Below are 16,641 nucleotides of genomic sequence, written 5' to 3'. Positions count from 1 at the left end.
ACATATGATTTGTCATAAATGATAGTATGATAGTGCCTAATATTTTTTTAATAAAACAGTATGTAAGTACAATGAAAATGACTAGTGATGCTAAAATAGCTTGATGCTGCGAATTTGCTCCAGTTGTATGTTTTAGCCCAGAATCGGTAGGTATTATTGGGAAACAAAATTATTTACCATTTTTCAGGTTTCAGTTAAACGTTTAGTGGAAAATCGCTACGAAAATCATGTTATATATTTATGAAGAAGTCTTTAGAAAGTTAGAATTGATATATGGAAATAATTATGCCGCACTTTTTTCTACTACAACTTGCCTTCAAACTATGGGAATGTTTTGCTTTTGGTAAATCTTTTATTCCTAAGAAATTTTGATTATTTGCTACAGCATAACTTCCCCTATACCTTAGGAGAACTAAATTGTCCATACATTTTTAAGAAATGACCTAAAGTGAACTGCACTTGGCATTTCTGGTCTGATAAGTAAGTAAGAAACGAAAAAAGGCAAAATATAAGCCCCGCCCACCCACCCTGTCACAAATCTGATGATATTTTTTATTAGTCGTGGGCCGGGGGGCGGAGCATAATTGCGAAACCTGTGTTTCTCAAAAAAATTTACCATTTAACTTTTCCATATATAATCTTTCATAAGCAAGCAATAGCCCCACCCACCCACCCCCTCTTCATTCCAGTGATTACTCTTAATATTGTTAAGTCAGTTGTACTATTGATTTCTTATAACATTTATTTCTTATTTCTGAAGAAAAAAATGCGAGAACGGGTGGGCGGGCGGGGCTAAGTTTAATTTTTTCATTCAGAATCTTTTATAAGCAAGCTTTAGCCCCACCCACCCACCCCTTCTTCATTCCACTGATTACTCTTAATATTGTTCAGTCAGTTGTACTAGTTATTTATTATAACAATTTAGTTTATAAATAAAGACAAATAAGTTCTATGTCTGCGTCGTTTCATTACATCAAAGAATTGATAGGAAGCTCAATAATTTAAGAATTTACTGTAAAATTAAGAAAAAACACTCTGCAGTCAATATTTTTGATTACTTTTCATACGTTTTATTTGCTTTTGTAAAATAATACTTTCTAGAAATATTTTCTGTGCTTTGTTTTCTAAATATGTTTTTACGTAAGGAGTGAAGCAGCTGTTTTTGAGACTCATGGATTTATTTGGTTTATTATGCTTGTCTGAACAATCGAATTCAACATTTTACCAAATTTTGCGTAAATTTGCACTAGCGAACAGCGTTATTTACAAAATAATTTTTTTTAAGAAAATAATTTACGCATGTTAAATAGTGAAGTTATTTTTTAAATAAAAAAACTGTAAAATCTGAGAATTAAAAAGAAGTTAAATGGTATTTCTGCAATATACTTTTTTCCAATGCTTTTAAGGCAGTAAATAAAAAACTTATTTCAGGTGCACACTTTTAGTTAAAAAAAAAAATAAGCACGACCCGCCAGTCCCGATACAATTGTGAATTTTTCATTCGTTATCAGACCGAGCGGAGGACCTTAATTGCAAAATTATTCTTCACAAAAATTGACTATTTTAAACATGTCTTCAGTTCCTTGTTTTTGCAAAAGAACACATTAATAATAATATGTTCAAAATAGTATTTTTTGTAGGAAAATATGGACTCACGATGGATAAAAAAATCATTACAATTGAGATAGGACGGGTGGGCGGGGCTTATTTTTATTAATATACGTACTCTTCTTTTCCCAACAAAACACTTAAAACATGTAACAAATATGGATTTTGCAATTACGCTCCGCCCCTTTGTGTGACAATGAATGAAAACTTCAACACTAGTTAGATCTGGGCAGGTATGGGTGGGGCTTAATCTTTGCCTTTAATTTTTACTTATATAGTTACATAGTAGTCTTTGCACAACACTATACCCAAATACATGTCTTACATGGTAATTTCTTCTAGAGATATAAGGATTATGCAATTAAGCTCCGCCTTCAGGCTCACGACGAATAAAAAAATCATCACAACTTAGATAGGGCGGGTGGGCGGGGCTTAAATTTTGCCCTTTTCTTCTTAATATACGTAATCTTCCTTTTACGACAAGAAACTTACAACATGTTTTGTGGGGAAATATCGAATTAGCAATTACGCTCCGCCCCTCGGTCTGACGTCAATCGAAAAATTCATCACAACTGAGATCGGGGCGGATTTCTTTTTTACTCAAAATATATAGTTTTCTTTAGAACACGATTAATATTTGTCTTTTTTTTTGGCACAAAGAACAAGAGATATTATAATAATAATAATAAAAAAGCATAAAGTCAATGAATTATTTAATTATTTTGGATTGTACTCCTGCCGTAAGCCATGCAGACTAACTTTCAATCATTACAAGGTCTGTGAACATTACATTGAAGAACATTTTATAATTTAAAAGGAAAAGGAAAAAGAAATTCGACGGAGAAAAATACAGAAACATATTTACTAAAAAGGAGATGAATCAATATGTGATTCGAAACAAAAGTTTAGAGTTGATTATTATTATTTCATAATACACAATGTCACACAACTTCTGCCAGAACGTTTTGAAAAACTTGCACTTCATCACAACGTTGGATTTCTACACATCACCGAAACTCCTTATTAGTAATGCTTTTTCTCGATTAAAACCAACAAGAAAATAAATCCGCCTCTTGGAAACCGTTCGGATATCGCATCCGCTAGCAAAATTCGCAGCCGATTCCGAAACTTGTAAAAAACAAACAGGATTAATCCCGTAAATAAATGATTCGCAACTTCCAGACTCGGGCACTGAAATTCCACGTTAACACGGAAAAGAACAAGATACACAAAAACGTAATTAAAGTGGATGCGTATCTCGCGAGGAGAGACCGAGAAAATGCATAATTGATACCCTGGCCGAGGTAAATTTACGTTTTTGTTGGCCACCTACATCGCATTTCGTCTTCATTGTGGTTTATATTACGCCATAAATGCGATTTTTTGCAGACGCTACTTTTATTACCTTATTATAGACGGCTGAGATTTTTTCAGAACTTTGCTTTTAGTGAGATTGGGGCCGGAACTCTTGCTTATGACGAAAATGGAACGTAATATAATATGTGGTTGTATGCATTAGAACGAAAGCTAGCTTGACTTGCCGTAATTAAATGGTTAAAAGTTTAAATCTGCGGAATTTTCGTTTAGTAAACATAAACGCGCGGGATTTGCTAATGGAAAGTAAATACGTGTTGCTCTTTGACTTTTTCGATACGGGTTGGCGCGAAAAATACATCTTTGCAGTGCGTCGTTGAGTTAGCGCAGTTTGATGTTGCTGACGCAGCGAAATTAGACACATTTTAAAATTAAAAATTTCGTTTTCAGCCTACAACCCCTAAATCAATTCCGGCAACCCTCAACCCTGCATGCACAAGCACAGCTATAACATTCACAAAGCAAGAGCGCACTGCATCCCCTACGTGTTGCGAATTCTCTTACCAGTATGGTTGTGACGACTAGCGTTACGTTCATAGTTCCGGGATCAAAGAACGCTGCCCGGTCGGTGATGTTGACCCCTGCCCCAGGGCGCCATTCCCCGACCTTGACCAGTGCGTGCTGTTTCAGTTTGAGTAAGTCGAGCTTGAACTGAATGCGACGGCCTTCCTTGAATTCTATAGGACCGCTGAGACCTTTGAATTCCACCTGGAACAATGCCATTGAATTAATTCTCCGGGGTAATTTTTCAACCGGCCAACAAAGCCCACGTTTGATTGTTATTAATTGCGAGGAAAAAGTTGCTCACTTCGATGAGAAAGACCAGGTGCTGGATCGCATGTTATCGTAGCTCTGTAATGTGTGTTAATATGGATAAGTTTGTGCTAAGTTGGCGAAACCACACCTGCCAAAATATCGTTGTTCGCTTTGGGTCCAGTTGCAAACTCCTTCCGGGCAGCCGGAATTTAAAAGCGTTCCCATGTAGCGGCCGTCGGGACGTTTCCGGAGACACTCCTCCGGAAAAAAGCGTCTATCGACGCTCGGAGCGATAAATCATTAATTAGATTTGTGCAAAAAGCGGCGTGACAAATGTTTTCGGTCATTGCTACTTGGCGATCATTCAGAACTTTAATGAAAATGAAGCCCGAGATGAGAGATGGCGAAAGTTGGATCGGATAGTGGCGTTAATCGATTTGCTCGAAAAACGTTTGTCGTTTAAATTGTAATTGCGGCGAAAAAGTCCCGCTTTTATGCGCCTTGTTTGTCTTGCGGCTTCTGGATTCGTAATAAACTTGGTTGAATCCATCAATATCTGGGCTTTATGTGTCATTATTTTCTATGCGATGCGGGTCGGGAGAGTGGGAGAATAAGGGCGCAGGGGTTTATAGTGGGGGGAGGGTCGGTGCGAGGGAGGTGGAGACGGGGCGCCATCGCTACCAGAGTTCATGAATAAAATAATAAATTCTAGTATTTGCATTACTGGAAAGTAGTTAGGGTGTTTTAATTTTAAATTTAGAAGTAGGGATTTTTCGGGTTTAATTAAAAATGTTATTTAATGTGTTTATTTAGCGAGTACTTGGATGGAGACGTAGTTGGGGTGATTTAGCCCGTGTTTTACGTTATCGAAGTGAGGGCGCTGGGGAGGTTTTAATTTGTTTCGGATTTTCTAATAAAATTAAACGGTGTTGTAAAAATTCGATTTAAAATAACAGATACGATAAGAATATATCACAATTATTGGTAATCAATACTAATTAATTAAGTTTGCATAGAGAAGTTTGTGTGTTAATATAAGTTTGATGAAATCTAGCCTGAAATTTTCCCTCCATATCCACCAAAGTTTAATTTAGGGTCTTAGGAAGGATATGTCAGTGAAGCTCGAACATATTATAAGGTGAACTACACACTTAAGTGTCTTCAAGTTAAATTACATTTACAAAAAAACGAGATTTAAAACACCTGTACTCTTGCCAAGTTTTTAAATGAAACAACAAAGTTGTTTTATGAAAAATAATTTTTAACTTTAAGTAACTGTTTATAGCGTTATATTATTGAGGGATACATGGAAGGGCATTATTTCTTTTAAAAATAAGGTTCCAAACTAAGTGTATGTAAAAGTAAAATTTCGCTATCCCGGCGCCTCCACCATTTTTCAAAAATAAACATAATTTAAATTGTTTAAGTGCATGCGACAATTGGTTTATCCTGACGGAAATGTTCTCAAAACTACCGTTCTATGTTTAGGCTCCTTTTCAAATAATCCAGATAAATCTACTTCTGTTGAAAAAATTTTGAATAACTAAACTGATACAGTGCTGCTAATTTATTTTACTTCAAGTAATTTTTACAATGTTATTTTGCTGAAATATATGAAAAATGCATCATTTTTTATGAAATTAAAATTTCAAACTGAGTAGTTGTAGCAGTTCTCCCATTAAAAATTGATAAATTTAGTTATCCCGGCTCCTCCACCATTTTTATACGAAAAATTTAAATTATTAAAATCGATCAGAAAATGTGTGTGTCCCATCGGAAATTTTCTCAAAACTACAGCTCCATGTTTATTTTAAGGGTTCCACTTCAAATAATCTAGAAAAATCAATTTCTGTAAAAGCAAAATTTGAACAACCAAACTGATAATTACTGGTAATATTTGTCTTAGTTCAAGTAATTAAAAATATATAGAAATCTATTATTTCTGATTTCACATGAAGTATTGGTAACGATTACAAATTTTTAAATTTAGTTATCCCGGCGCCTCCACCAATTACATTCCATAAAAGAAAAAAAATTAAATCGATTCGAAAATGTATTTACTCTGTCGGAAATTTTCTCAGCTCTATGTTTATTTTAAGGGCACCTTATTAAATAATCTGGAAAAATCATTTCTGTGGAAAAAAATTTGAACAACGAAACTGATACAGTCGCAGCTATTTTCTCTTAGTTCAAGTAATTGTTTATTGTTTTATTTTGCTCAGACATATAGAAATATATTATTTTTTACAAAAAAATAAGGTTTCAAACAGAGAAGCTCTCAGAATAAAATTGTTTAAAATTAATTATCCCGGCGCCTCCACCATTTTTCTACGAAAAATTAAAATTTTTGGAATAGATCCGAAAATATGTCTATTCTATTGGAAAATTTGTCAGAATCACAGTTTTATGTTTATTTTAAGGCCACATTTTCAAATTACTAGTGGTCTTGTAAAATAATAAAAAAAGTTGCTGTGTTTTTAATCAGGTCTTGCTGAACTTATTACTGAATAGTCTGGTAGAATCCATTTACGATTGTTTATTAAAAAAATGTTAGAGACAGGAATACGGAAAGTAGTATATCTCAATTATTGTGAATCAATAATAATTAACAACAATATTTTTTGGAGGGAAATGTGTGGAAATGTGTGGAGAGGTTTTTATAGTTTTACCAAAGTTTGGTGAAATAATTCCAGCTTTCCCGGCGCAGCCACTAAACTTTTCATTTTTTTCAGGAGAAGTAGAAAATAAAGAAAGCAACTCACCAAATGAGATTTATTTTTCTGTTTTTATGAGCTTCAAGCTTTGGTTTACTGAAAACAAATCCGAAACTCAGGATTTTGTTGTAATTTTTAAATAAATACTAATTTAGGTAACAAACTTCGATCTTATGGAATAATCAATTTTCAAAAGTAAACCCCAGAAAGAAACTTTAAAATTTAAAAAAAATCAGACATTCAGATTTTTTCATAAATCGTTTTAAGTTGGATTTTCAGGTATTTTGTAAAGTAAAATTAGAACTTGGAAGTTTCAGAATCTCTACTGGTTTTTTTTTTCTTAAAGTAAAGAAAATAATCCTTGTAAAAACAATGTGAAATTTGTTTTAAATTACGTGTTTGAAAATTTAAAATTGAATTGAGTAAAAAACTGTGTACATTGAGAAAATTTTAATTTTCTTTATAATTTCAATTTAATACGTCTTGTTCGAAATTTAGTTTAAACACTCCCCTCTATCATCTCTGCCCTGTACCAGACAATCGAATTCGCTTCGCTTGCCGCTTAAACATAAAGAAAAGATTGATAATCGCGCCATTTCCACTACCCGAGTGAAAAAAGTTGCTTAATCCCGAAAACTGCTAAGCCAAGTTGGCAAAAAATGTCACGCACTCCCCAAATCCCGCAGTTTATCTCGACGAACAAGCGGATAAATAGTACACGAAAACGTACATTTCGCTGCAAACTTCCTCTTAAATCCTTTAAATTGCCTAGCTGACAGCCGTTATTATGATAATTTGTATTTAGTTGCTCGAGCGCTGTTTATGCGTCGGACGTACACGCTCTTGACGAGCATACAAACGTCGTCGGGAAAGTTATGTGACAGTTAATTAACTCGGCGAAAAACGCGTCATACTTTTGCCGATTTTTTGTTCTTCGCTTAATTAAGCCGGAGCGAGCTACTTGGTGGCGTGTGTAGTGCGCCTAATATGTTAATAAATTAAGTGCTGTCGGAGCGAGCTCTCCTCAAGATGCGAGGGCTTCCTGCGAATTCGACTTGCAGACGTTAAACTCACAAAACCATTAGCCGGAGCGATCGAACTGGAAGTACAATGAATATCTGAAGTGTTTGCGAACTGGGAGACTATGGCATAAATTGTTCGCGACCGGAGTACAAATAAGTTTTGATGAAGTTATTGCTGTTAGTGGTGAATTAGTCGAGCTTATCGAACAGTTAATGACTTTGGAATTTATTAAGAATTTGCCGGAGCGGGCGGAATTTTCACACCTGAAACTAGACCGAATTATCGCAGACAGTACCTTGTAGCAATTTTATTACACGCTCGGTGGAGTTGCGGAGTTGAATTACGTGTGGTTGAGTGTGTATTAATGTACGAACTTGCCCTGTACTTAAGTAGTTTGTAACAACGTAGACCCTGTGTTAATGGGGTCTTATTACGACGGTGTTCTTCACAGGAAAATAATAGTTATAGTGTTTATTTTAGTTTGCCATAAACAATGGAATTACACGGACGTGGGCAGAGAAGGTTTGCTTGAATTTGAAAAGTGTTTTATTAAAAATAGGGAGGGTTTTTGATTCAAATTTTGTAACTTTTTGACGTAAAATAAAATTTATTTCACCGTTGAAATTTTCTTGACCCCTGGAATTAATTTCTGACCAGTTGAGCGCACCCCGTGAAAAATTGGTGCCCGAGACTAACTGGACTAACCATAAACCATATTCAAGAGAAGTTAAGGACGACGAAGCGTTCGCTTGAACAACGTCTCGGTTGTTCCTCTCCGGGTTTTTGCAGCTTTTGTGTCTAATTTTAATTCAACGAGCACTTTTGCGACCCCAAACTAGTAACTGTTCACAACTCAATTTGTTCCGAAAAACCACCTTTCAGGCCGAATTTATTCGCATGTTTATGCCGATTAAAATTCCCCTCGGAACTTTTGGGTCAACTCCAAGTCCCACTATTGATTAGACGTGTCATACCCAGAGAATGTATTCCGAATCAAGGACCCGAATTCAATAAAAGCCGAAACGTGTGCTAGAAAAAACATGTTTTTGGGTCGATTCTGCTTCATAAAACACCTAAGTATAATGCGATCTGTAAGAGCCCGGGCCAAGTTTTCATGATGTGAAGATTAATTGCCGGCAATAAAACTCGCAATATTCTTTTTTTCTGCGGCGTTTAGCATGGTCGAAGTGATTTTTGGGTCGGAGCGTTCTAATAACTTAATCCGTGAAAAAATGAACGCGTTAAATGTTATGTTAAGCGGCTGGGACGGGGATCGATTCGGGGGCGGCGGCAAAAAACTTGTCGACTTAATTAGTTCGACTTTGACGAAGTTTAAAGATCGGGGGTTGGCGATTCAGGGCACGGATTTGAGGCGACGCCGCTTTGTTGTTATTACTGGGTGGAACAGCGCCTCCTCGAACATCAATCACAGCTGCTGCGTCGCAAGTGTTACTCATGTCTTCGTCTATTGTTAAATTGACTTTAACTGCTTTCTTAACTGATTTACCTTCGTAAGCGGCTGTAACTCGCAGCGATATTCGCAGAAGGATCAAGTTACGCGCAGAGTTACCACATAACATTCAAATTTGTTGATTCATTAGACTCATTAGCATTTAGTTGCGAGTACTTGCCACAACGTGTATTCGGTTGCGAACTTGGCGCCTCGAAACAAACTTCTTAGGGGTGTCGCTGACGGAGGTAATTAGTTTCACGGATCTTATAGAAGGGGTCTCATAAAAACCAACAACAAATATTAAGGTCTGAGTGATATCGTTCTCGAATTTTTCAATAATTGCAAAATAATGGTGGATCTTTGATTATGAAACAACGAAATATCAGGTATCCCGAAATTGTGAATTTTTTTGATGCACTTGGGTGTTTTTGACCAGTTTTGCGATTTTATGTTCCATTGGGAGCCAAAATCTCTTGTAAATTTTTCTACCAGATTTAAATAATTTGTAAATTAATATAAAACATCTAGCTTAAAAATAATATAGTTGTTAACAAATGTAATTTTTTTGTTTCCCCTTTTTGTCGCCTTTTTTTATTATGTTTCATTGTTGTCTGGCTTTTCAAGAAACGATAATAAAAAAAGTGAAAAGCTATGAGAGAGGACGCAAAGCCTAGAAAAGAAATTGTCGTATAAATAAATCACGTAATGATACCTCTAAATACATTCAGATTTTTTTGGCTTATTCCGTCATCAGCTGTTTTGTTTTGTTTTTTAACGTTTCGTCTTTTTATCACATTTTTTACCTTTTTTTCTGGTTCATTATTGCTTTTTTGTCATATTTGTGTACCTTTAATTGCCACTTCTTTTGTGGTCTTTCTGAGTTGTCGTACTTTGTACCGTTGTTTTTGCCCTTTTGTGGAGTTTTCTGTAGTAATTTTTGTCTTCTTTTTACGAGTTATTTTTTTTCGTCTTTTGTTTATGCTTTTGATCGTTCCTATTTACCCCCGATTTTAGGTTTTTTTATGGTCCTATTTTTGTTGCATTTTTTGGTCTCCCTTTTTCATCGTCATTCTCTTGTTGCTTTTCTTTGTTGTGTTTATCTGTGGTCCTTTTTGCCGTTTCTTTTTTTTGCCTCTTTTTTGGAACCATTTTTTGGAGGCGTTTTTGTCGTCCTTTGTAGCCATTAGTTTATTGTCCTTTTACTGTCGGTTTTTTAATAGCATTTTTTGCTTATTCATTTATCGAATTTTTTTGGCCTCTCTTTTTTATCGTTCGTTTTTTTGAAATTTTTTTTCCTTTTGCATTTTTTTCTATTTTTTTTTAATGCGTTTATTTGGCCTTTTTTATATCGTCCTCCTTTTTGCTGCTTTTTTATGAGATTCTTTTGCCGATTTTATTAATCTTATTTTTATAGCTCATTTTTTGAGTTCCCCTTTTTATCGCCTATTTCTTTGATTATTTGTCCCATTTTATATGTCGTCTTTTTTCGTCGCGTATTTCTCGATTTCCTTTCTTTATTACATTTTTTTTAATTTTTTCCCATTTTTTTTTCAAATTTTTTTCTAACCATTTTTGTCCCCTCTTTTTTGCATTGGTATTTTTTCTTGTTTTTGGGGCATTTTTTGATCTCTTTTTATAATGCCATTTGTTTGTCACTTTTTTGTCGTCTTTCTTTGTTGCCTTTTCTTGTCTGCTTTTGTTGCCTTTTCATTCTTTGGATATTTTGTAACCATTTTTTGTACACGTTTTTTGCTCTCCTCTTTTCTCTATCGCCATTTTTGGCGTTTTTTGGTGCGTCTTTGGTCCTCTATGTTTGTCGCTTTTGTTGTGGCGCTTTTCTTCTTCTTTTTGACGCTTTTCGAGCTAAAAAATTGTTTTTGTTGCCGTCCTTTTATGCCACTTTTTTATTCGTGCTTATTAGGGTGGTTTTTTAGGCTCCTTCTTATCTCCCTTTTTTGCGGTTCCTTTTTTTATCGTGTTTTTTTCCAGTTTATTCTTGTAGTTTCTGTGGACCTTTAGTTAGTCTTTTTTTTAATGCCCTTTTTTGCCTAATTTTCTCTTGCCTTTTTTGCCGCCTTTTAAAGCCATTTGTTTGTCCCTTTTTTGTTTTTGGTCCCTTTCTATATGGGCATTTTTTTCTGTCCGTTTTTTCGTCGTTCTTTTTTTTGCAGCGTCTTGTACTTAAGATATGACTGATTTGGAAAATAACATACCTTCTAAGTAAATAGAGGGTGGGTGGGCGGGGCTAGTATTTTCTCAGATAAGACTGATCTTGGCAAATGACATAGTTTTTAAGAAAATAGAGGGCGGGTGGGCGGGGTTAGTACTTCGTAAGATATGTCTGATTTGGAAAATGAGCCTATACTTGAAATTAAATGTGTTGGAAGAAATTGTATTCTTTCTTTGAATTATATTTGATCAAAATAACAAGTCAGGCACAGATTGGAAACAAGATTATTTGATTAGACCAATTAGGTTAATTGCAAATATTTGCTTTTTCTCAGTTATTTCAAATAATGTGGTGAGAATTAGCACACATATTTGTTATCTTGAAAAAATTTCCGTCAATTTTTGATGAAAATGTTGGAGGCGCCAAGGTAATCATTAATTTAAATTGTGAATTTTTATTTCTTTAAGTTCTCGATTTTACAGTTTTCAGATTTCAGGTCTCTGTTTTAAATAATTAATTTTTCAATTTTACAATTTCTGGAATTTTTTATTTTTCAATTTTTTTATTTTTCGGTCTTTCAGATTTTTGATTTGCAATTTTTCGATATTTCAATTTTGCACTTCCTCAATTTTTCAATTTTTAGATATTTAAATTTTTCCTTATTTCAGGTAACCAATTTTTCATGTCTTCATCAATTTTTAGATATTTAAATTTTTCCTAATTTTAAGTAATCGATTTTTCAATTTTTCATGTCTTCATTTTTTCTACTTGTAGGTTTTTCTTTCAATTTTTAGCTCTTAAATTTTTCCAATTTCTCAATTTTTTAATCCTCCATTCAAAGATTCTTATTTTTAAATTTTAAACACAAAGAACAAGCTTATTAAAACCGAAATTTTCACGATTTTACATTTTTATATTTCAATTTTTCTTAACTAAGTAATTTTTAATTGCTTTCTCCGTGTTTTATATTGTGCTGACCAATCTTTTTTTAATAATAACACCCATTTTTTATTTTTTTTTTAATTCTTTAGTTGTCCAATTTTCCAATTTTTCGAATTTTCTATTTATCAACTTTTGAACTTTTCAATTTTATGAATACTTGGATTTTTAACTCTTTGGATTTAGAATTATTCAATCAGTTTTATCTTAGCAAATACTAGCCCTACAGCTCGCTTTCTATTTTCTTAAGGGGTATATAATTTGCCAAAATTAGTGCTACCTTACGAAGTACTAACCCCGCCCACCGCCCTCTATTTTCTTAAAGAGTATATCATTTGCCAAAATCAGTCTTATGTTAGCAAATACTAGCCCCCGCCATTTATTTTCTTGGAAGGTATGTTATTTTCCAAATCAGTCATATCTTAGAGAAAACTAGCCCCGCCCACCCACCCTCTATTTTCTTAGAGGATATATAATTTTGGGAAACGATTTAAAACCGATGTGGCTGTTTAAAGTGGATCAGTTTTATCGAAAATTCTCCCAGGATTACGAATCTGTGCTTTTCAGATTATATCTTTGAAGAAGTGAGAAAATCGCATTTTTGTTCTCCAAATTAAAGCGCCTTTAATTGGTTCAACAATAACAATATCCCTCTTCAAAATTTTCTCAAGTCTACGAATCCTATCCATTTTTTTGGATATTTTTTTCGGCTTTTCCTTTATCACCTTTCTTTTGTCGTCCATGTTTTCATCCTTTTTTATCGCCATTTGTTTGTCGCATTTTTGTCGTCTGTCTTTCTCCTCTTATTTTGTCGTTTCCTTTTTTTTCCCCATTTTTTTACTTTTTATGTCGTTTTCTTCTTCGAATTGTTTGTAGCTTTTGTTGTTGTGTTTTTGTAGTCATTTTTTTGGTCGGTTTTTTTGGCGTTTTTTGAATCTGGTTTTGTCAATGCCTTTTTTACTTTCCGAGCGTAAGCTAAGGAAGTATTGTAATCGAGTCCGTCGGGTGACTGGCTAATTTCATATTTTCTCGATAAATCATTCCCCTAGAGCACGAAAAAATAGTTTTCCCGTTTCCGTCTGTCTGTCTGTCTGTCGCGATCTATGCCGATTTTTGTTAAACAGATAATCTCGTAAACTACGGGACCGATTGTAAAACGAGCTAACCAACCTATGTCTAATCATCCCCACCAATAATATGATGATGTCACTCAAGATTGTACATAGTAAATAGTTTTTAAATTACATAAAATAACAGTTAATGAATCCGTGATGAGTTTGATTTCATCTTCTTGATATGGATTCAGAGTGAATATGTCAACAACAAATGTAATTCTAGATGTCGTTAATATCAATTCGCCCCAGACGCAGTGTGCGTAAATTCATTCAGGGAAATGTAAATCACCGCAAAGCAGGATGTCCAAACAGCGAGCACTTTGTTAGAAAAATTTCATGCGTAGCTGGCGTGAAATTTACGTGCGCTTCGCGCACGTGCTTGCTACTAACCATAACCTACCGAATTAATGTAGTTGATGAGGCTCAGTCCCCCATCCCAGGGCTGCTCCTTGTCACAGGAGACGTTCGACAGCCTCAGGGTGTGCGATTGCTCCAGGGTCTGCAGGCCGATGGCGAAGACGAAAACAGAGTCGTATATCAGGGCGGCTTCCGCCTGCAATAAAACATATTCAGTTATTTTTGCGCAAATTGCGTCCTTCTGATCTTCGGGCCGATGTTTCGAATAACCGAAAATAAATTCGGATAGAATCGTAAGTGCTGACATAAATTTAAATAAAAGGAGAACTAGAAATGGAGGGAAGTGGAGATGCGATTTTCGAACGATTTGATTTATGTAATGCGCAATTTGGGTTTCATTGTGTCGGATTAATGCGAGTCTGTGTAACAGAACGAAGCTGCACTTGGAACGAATTGCGAGGGGTTTTTGCGATTGCGGAAGGAGGGTGGTTATGAAAATTTGGATTAAGAGTTTAGAGATTCATTAAATTTTTTGGGGTAATTGAAGCGGGGGTGGGTTGGAAGGGAGGGTTGTGCTACAGGGAGCACCATAATATTATGCTCCATTAAGCTAAGGTAAATTTACTTTGGAACGAGAACCCTAATTTAATTGGTTGTATTTAAAATTAAAGTGCTTCACCTCCTTTGGCGTCCCCGAAATCAATCATTGTGATCTTGTTGAGGCTACTTTTTATTTATTCAAAATCGACTTGAGGCCGGGATTTACTAAGCCGCTTCGGAAGATGAGTTTCTGGAGTCAGGGCTATCCGCAAAATTTAATTTCGCGATTTCATGCCTATTGTGACCCACGAGTTGGGTTTTGGGGGATTTGGTCAAGTAGCAAATAGAGATCGCGAAAACGCATTTATGAATGAAAAGGTTCCGTTTATTTACGAAAATAAATAAAGTAAGCTGATAGGTTTTTCGTTTGATTAACTCTGGTTAAAACTCTTAACTCAAGTGTTCTATTGTTAGAAAAAATTTGAAGTTGTAATGGATTTTGAGATAGAGAATCATAAGTAGAGAGAATAGAGAGTGTGTTGAGTGTACTGGCGGACGGACGTGCAGTGAATTGTGTCCCTGGTTGATTACCAATAATTATATTATTGTTGTAAACAAAACTTCTCACACGTGAGTTATGGTATGGTTACAGTACTTATAATCTAGTTCTGTTTGCATCTGGCATTTTTTTACCAGTTGCCTAATCTAGCCGCTCGGTATTTCTTCTATACCGTAGCGGCTACTTATCTGTTGATAAGTTTTTGCAACTTTGCAAAATGCCGGCGTGCAGGATATGTGATATTAACATTAAGGGCTTCGAGAAGGCTCAAAAGTGCTTTGCCTGTGGTAATAAAGATCATGCAAAATGTTTGAAAATTGAAGAGAGTGACCTTAAAATCTTGTGCAAATACGGAAATTTTCGCTATCTGTGTAATGAATGTCTTATTTTGGAGGGAACCTCCAAAATTGATGTCTTAAAGGAATCTGTTGTAAAGTAATGGGAATTTCTCATCTTGAATTTGTTTATTTAATTTCCGATAATCAATGACTATTCTCCATTTCTTGATACAATTATCTGCGGATTTTTTAGGTACGATTAGCAAAGGGGCGGACCATTCTGACCTAGCTTCTTCGATAATTCCGTCTTTTAACATTTTACCGACCTGTTGATGTATTTCGTCTTTTTGTGCATGTGGTAACCGATACGGCTTAGTGTAAACTGGAGTCGCATTACTTTGTAACCTTATGCTTTGTTTATAAATATTAGTAACTGTCAGTTCATCACCTTCTAACAAAAATACATCGGAATATTTGGCACAAATTTTTTGAATAGAGATTTTTTCTTCATTATTTAAGTCGTCAGTTTTTAACAACTTCAATAATTTGTCAACTCGCGAAACCGATTGCATAGTTTCTTTTGCTTCACAAATGTGATAATTGGTTGCTTTCTCTAATTTCGGTCGAAAATTTTTCAGTTTAACATTACTGTCTCTAACGTTTAATATTTTCACAGGTATCAAGTTATCTCTAGCGCAGACTATACTTCCGGCTATGTAAACTCCTTCGCATATTTCATCAGGAAGGACCACATAGTCGTCATTATTCTCGACATAACAATATTTGATAATTTCGCATCTGCTTGGAATTTCTGTATAAAATTCGCATTGCGATTCAATTGGAATAAAAATTTTCCGGTCATTACTCCAAAAGGAAAATTCATTCTTTTCGTAATTGATAATTGCATCATGTTTTATGAAAAAGTCAGCACCGATTACACCATTCATTCCACATTCAAACTCCCTCATCAACAAAAATTCCTGTTGCATTTCAACATTATTAAAACTAAGCAATAATTGTACCGAACCTTGCGAAACTGTCGAACCAGCAATACCGTGTATTTTAATTTTCCGTGTTTGATCAATAACCTCATCTTGCGCAATTGAATTTTGAAAAATTACACTAACTGTTGCACCTGTATCTAGCAAAAATTTTAATTCTTTCCCGCGATAATTTACTCGCACAAAGTTCACTGCATTCATACTTAACACTATGGTATCATTAGCTTCACTGTCAACAATTTTAGACTCGAAAAAACTGACTTTCCGAATTTTCTCTTTCAACTTCTCGTTCAGCTGATGCATTCATACGAAACGCTGATTGATTCCGCCTACTATTATCTCTAGTGTACCTTCTATCATGACCTCTGAAGTTATTTGCTGATCCTCTAAAATTACTTGTTGAACCTCTGAAATTTCTTGTTGTACCTCTAAAATTATTGGCTTTACCTCTGAAATTATTTGTTGTACCTCTGAAGGTATGATTACCGCGATTGTAATTCCAATTATAATTTTGTTTATGTAAACGGTGTATTTGACATGATGTTTCCGATTTTGGTGTTTCTTCATCCGTCGCGCCTCTTATCGCGTCACTTAATTTTTCATAGTTCCTAGCTTTTATTACTGTTCTTAACTCAAAATTTCCTAATCCGTTTGCGAAAGCGTTTATAGCAATTTTTTCATTGGATTGTCTTAAAATTTCTAATGCCTGTCGGTTGCCATCGGCCTGAGTTATCGTCAGGTCCACCAATAGTTC

The 16,641-nt window shown here is 34.9% G+C and overlaps 1 protein-coding gene across 5 annotated transcripts in view; it reads right to left on the bottom strand.

The window, feature by feature from the left end:
* Positions 1 to 16,641, bottom strand: part of LOC135127548 (glutamate receptor ionotropic, kainate 2-like) — a 193,332-nt gene that overhangs the window by 48,763 nt on the left and 127,928 nt on the right. For all 5 annotated transcript variants that reach the window (XM_064053999.1, XM_064054001.1, XM_064054002.1 and 2 more), the window contains exons 7-8: positions 13,553 to 13,705; positions 3,487 to 3,690 (exon numbers count right to left, since the gene is read on the bottom strand). In XM_064053999.1, the coding sequence (XP_063910069.1) occupies positions 3,487 to 3,690; positions 13,553 to 13,705 (357 nt within the window). The remainder of the gene's footprint in view (positions 1 to 3,486; positions 3,691 to 13,552; positions 13,706 to 16,641) is intronic.

This window comes from Zophobas morio, unplaced genomic scaffold (assembly GCF_036711695.1).
Source record: "Zophobas morio isolate AGI-343-1 ecotype UQ-CSIRO unplaced genomic scaffold, CSIRO_AGI_Zmor_V1 ptg000012l, whole genome shotgun sequence".
NCBI classification, from domain to species: domain Eukaryota; kingdom Metazoa; phylum Arthropoda; class Insecta; order Coleoptera; family Tenebrionidae; genus Zophobas; species Zophobas morio.
This window is presented reverse-complemented; position numbering and strand designations above follow the sequence as displayed.